General features: G+C 42.2%; 1 protein-coding gene across 1 annotated transcript; it reads left to right on the top strand.

Moving 5' to 3' along the window:
- Positions 1 to 493: 493 nt before the first annotated feature.
- On the top strand, positions 494 to 1,556 carry LOC129858835 (B-type lectin plumieribetin-like). The gene is made up of 3 exons (XM_055928075.1): positions 494 to 595; positions 968 to 1,061; positions 1,208 to 1,556. The coding sequence occupies exons 2-3, from the start codon at positions 972 to 974 to the stop codon at positions 1,475 to 1,477; spliced, it is 360 nt and encodes a 119-aa protein (XP_055784050.1). The 5' UTR covers positions 494 to 595; positions 968 to 971; the 3' UTR covers positions 1,478 to 1,556.
- The last annotated feature ends 485 nt before the right edge of the window (positions 1,557 to 2,041 follow it).

The following is a 2,041-nucleotide window of genomic DNA, read 5'->3' as shown; positions in this document are numbered from 1 at the left end:
ATTAATTGGACAGATAGGGTCAGCAGTAGTGTTGAAATAGACACCACATTAAAGTAAAAACAATTTAGTTCTTTTTTTTAGTTCTTTTTTTTAGTTCTTTATAACAGTTAAGTGTATTATGAATGTATATGTGATTTTGGGGTGAATATAGAGTCCGTACACAAGCAAAATGGCCTCACTCTACATGGAAACCAGAGTAGTAGACATTTTATTTTCAGTATAATTTGTCTTTGGCTTGAATATAATGTGTTGAAGATGAAATCCCTTCTAACACAGTTTATATTCAGACACCCCAGGTGCAAACAGTTAGCCGAATCATCCACAATTAAAACCCTTTTTGAAGATGCAATCGCAAAATGAAAGTATTTCGTTTTTTTATCTCGAGTTTGAAAATCACATTACAGATTACATTTAAAGACATGTCCTATGCATAACAGATTTGATTAGGTCTTGACAGAGAGAGTTTTATCCTTCTCACTAGTCTCTTCTCTGGGTTTTCGGCTATAAAAGCACACGGTTTCTGAAGAGATGACACTTCACCAAGAGCTGCAAACTCATCAGCGACTCTACTGAACGTCCACTCTACAACCGGCCTGTGAGTATCAAGACTGACGTGATGTTCTCTCTGTGACTGCTCTCTCTTCTCAGTTTTTCCTTATGCAAAACCGTTTCACTATTTTCTATTTCTCTCTCTCTCGTCATTCTCCATTTCTTTCCTCTCTCTCGCTCATCAGTCTCTATTTTCTATCTCTATCTCCCCCCTCTCTCTCTCTCGCTCTCTTTCTCTCTCTCTATCTCACCTCATAATCTCTGTTCTATTTGTGTCCTAGGCCTACATCTACCACTGAGGACTTTCAATCTGTTGAGTGTGAGAGTGCATCAGCCCTGAACTGTTTCTGTTGGGAAACTGACATAAGCAATGCCTCCAACTGCTCGTTTGTCATCTTTGCTGTACTTCTCATTTCAGAATCATGAGCAGAAACTACATGTCCAAGTTTGACGAGATGCGTAAGGGAGACTACCTTATGTCCAACAACCACGAGTGGAAAGCCTGCTTCCAGGTACGTGTGTAGAACTTGTGAAACACTATGGGCCTACTTGAAAGTGTTATTTTTGGGAAGTCCGTAGAAAATTTAAGGTTTACGTTTTCCCATTATGTTGGAGCTATGTAGTTACATGCATGTATCCATTGTATTTATCTCCATAGGAGGATGGAAACTTTGTGATCTACGGCTGGAAGCCCATGTGGAACTCCGACACCGCCGGCCAGCGCGACGCCCACCGCCTGTGTATGCAGGACGACTGCAACTTTGTCATGTACAAGAGGGACAACAAGATGATGTGGCAGACCAAGTGTTCAGCGTCCGGTGGCTTCAAGATGTGCCGCATGTGGCTGCGCAACGATGGTACCATGGTGGTGGAGAGGGACGGAGAGGAGGTGTGGTCCTCTGCTCAGTCTAAGGGTTTCAAGCAGTGAGCCGACCCCCTGTAGCTCTACCAGGGATCAGCTCATGCTGATAATACCCACACTTTTCATCTGTGCTGCATGACTGTCTCCCTTGACCTATGTTCAATAAAGAGCATGGTTAAAAAAAAAGATCTATTGTGTTCTGAACTTCTTCATCTTCTTGCATTATCCTGACCTATATGTTGATGTACTAGATAGCTAAATTCAAGTTAAATAGGAACAACCAGAAATTATCATAGCATTTGAAAACATTCTCTTGCCATGAATATGAGGAGAAAACAACATGGTGTCTCTTGAGCACATTGGGGAATCTGGGATATGTGAGCCCATCAGTATCTGTCAGATAAGAACAATGAAGAATCGTTTCATTGAGCTGATATTTTTAGCACAGTACATATCGCACCAAAAAGTTCAATCGCTCTATTGAAATGGCGAGGCTGAGGGCTCATTCTGTTGGCAGCCCCTCCTCTTCATTAGCACAGGCTTCTCTGAAGCGCCATTCTTAGTGAGCAAGACACATGGCCCGTCTAGACACCACCATTGTCCCAGTCGTTCCTTGTGCCAAGAGTAAAT

This window comes from Salvelinus fontinalis, chromosome 7 (assembly GCF_029448725.1).
Source record: "Salvelinus fontinalis isolate EN_2023a chromosome 7, ASM2944872v1, whole genome shotgun sequence".
Taxonomy (NCBI): domain Eukaryota; kingdom Metazoa; phylum Chordata; class Actinopteri; order Salmoniformes; family Salmonidae; genus Salvelinus; species Salvelinus fontinalis.
This window is presented reverse-complemented; position numbering and strand designations above follow the sequence as displayed.

Bases quoted from the DNA above. Each gene is read 5' to 3' on its own strand.
- LOC129858835 (XM_055928075.1), top strand. From the start codon at position 972: ATGAGCAGAAACTACATGTCCAAGTTTGACGAGATGCGTAAGGGAGAC. The intron at 1,062-1,207 runs GTACGTGTGTAG...TTATCTCCATAG, and splicing joins AGTGGAAAGCCTGCTTCCAG to GAGGATGGAAACTTTGTGAT.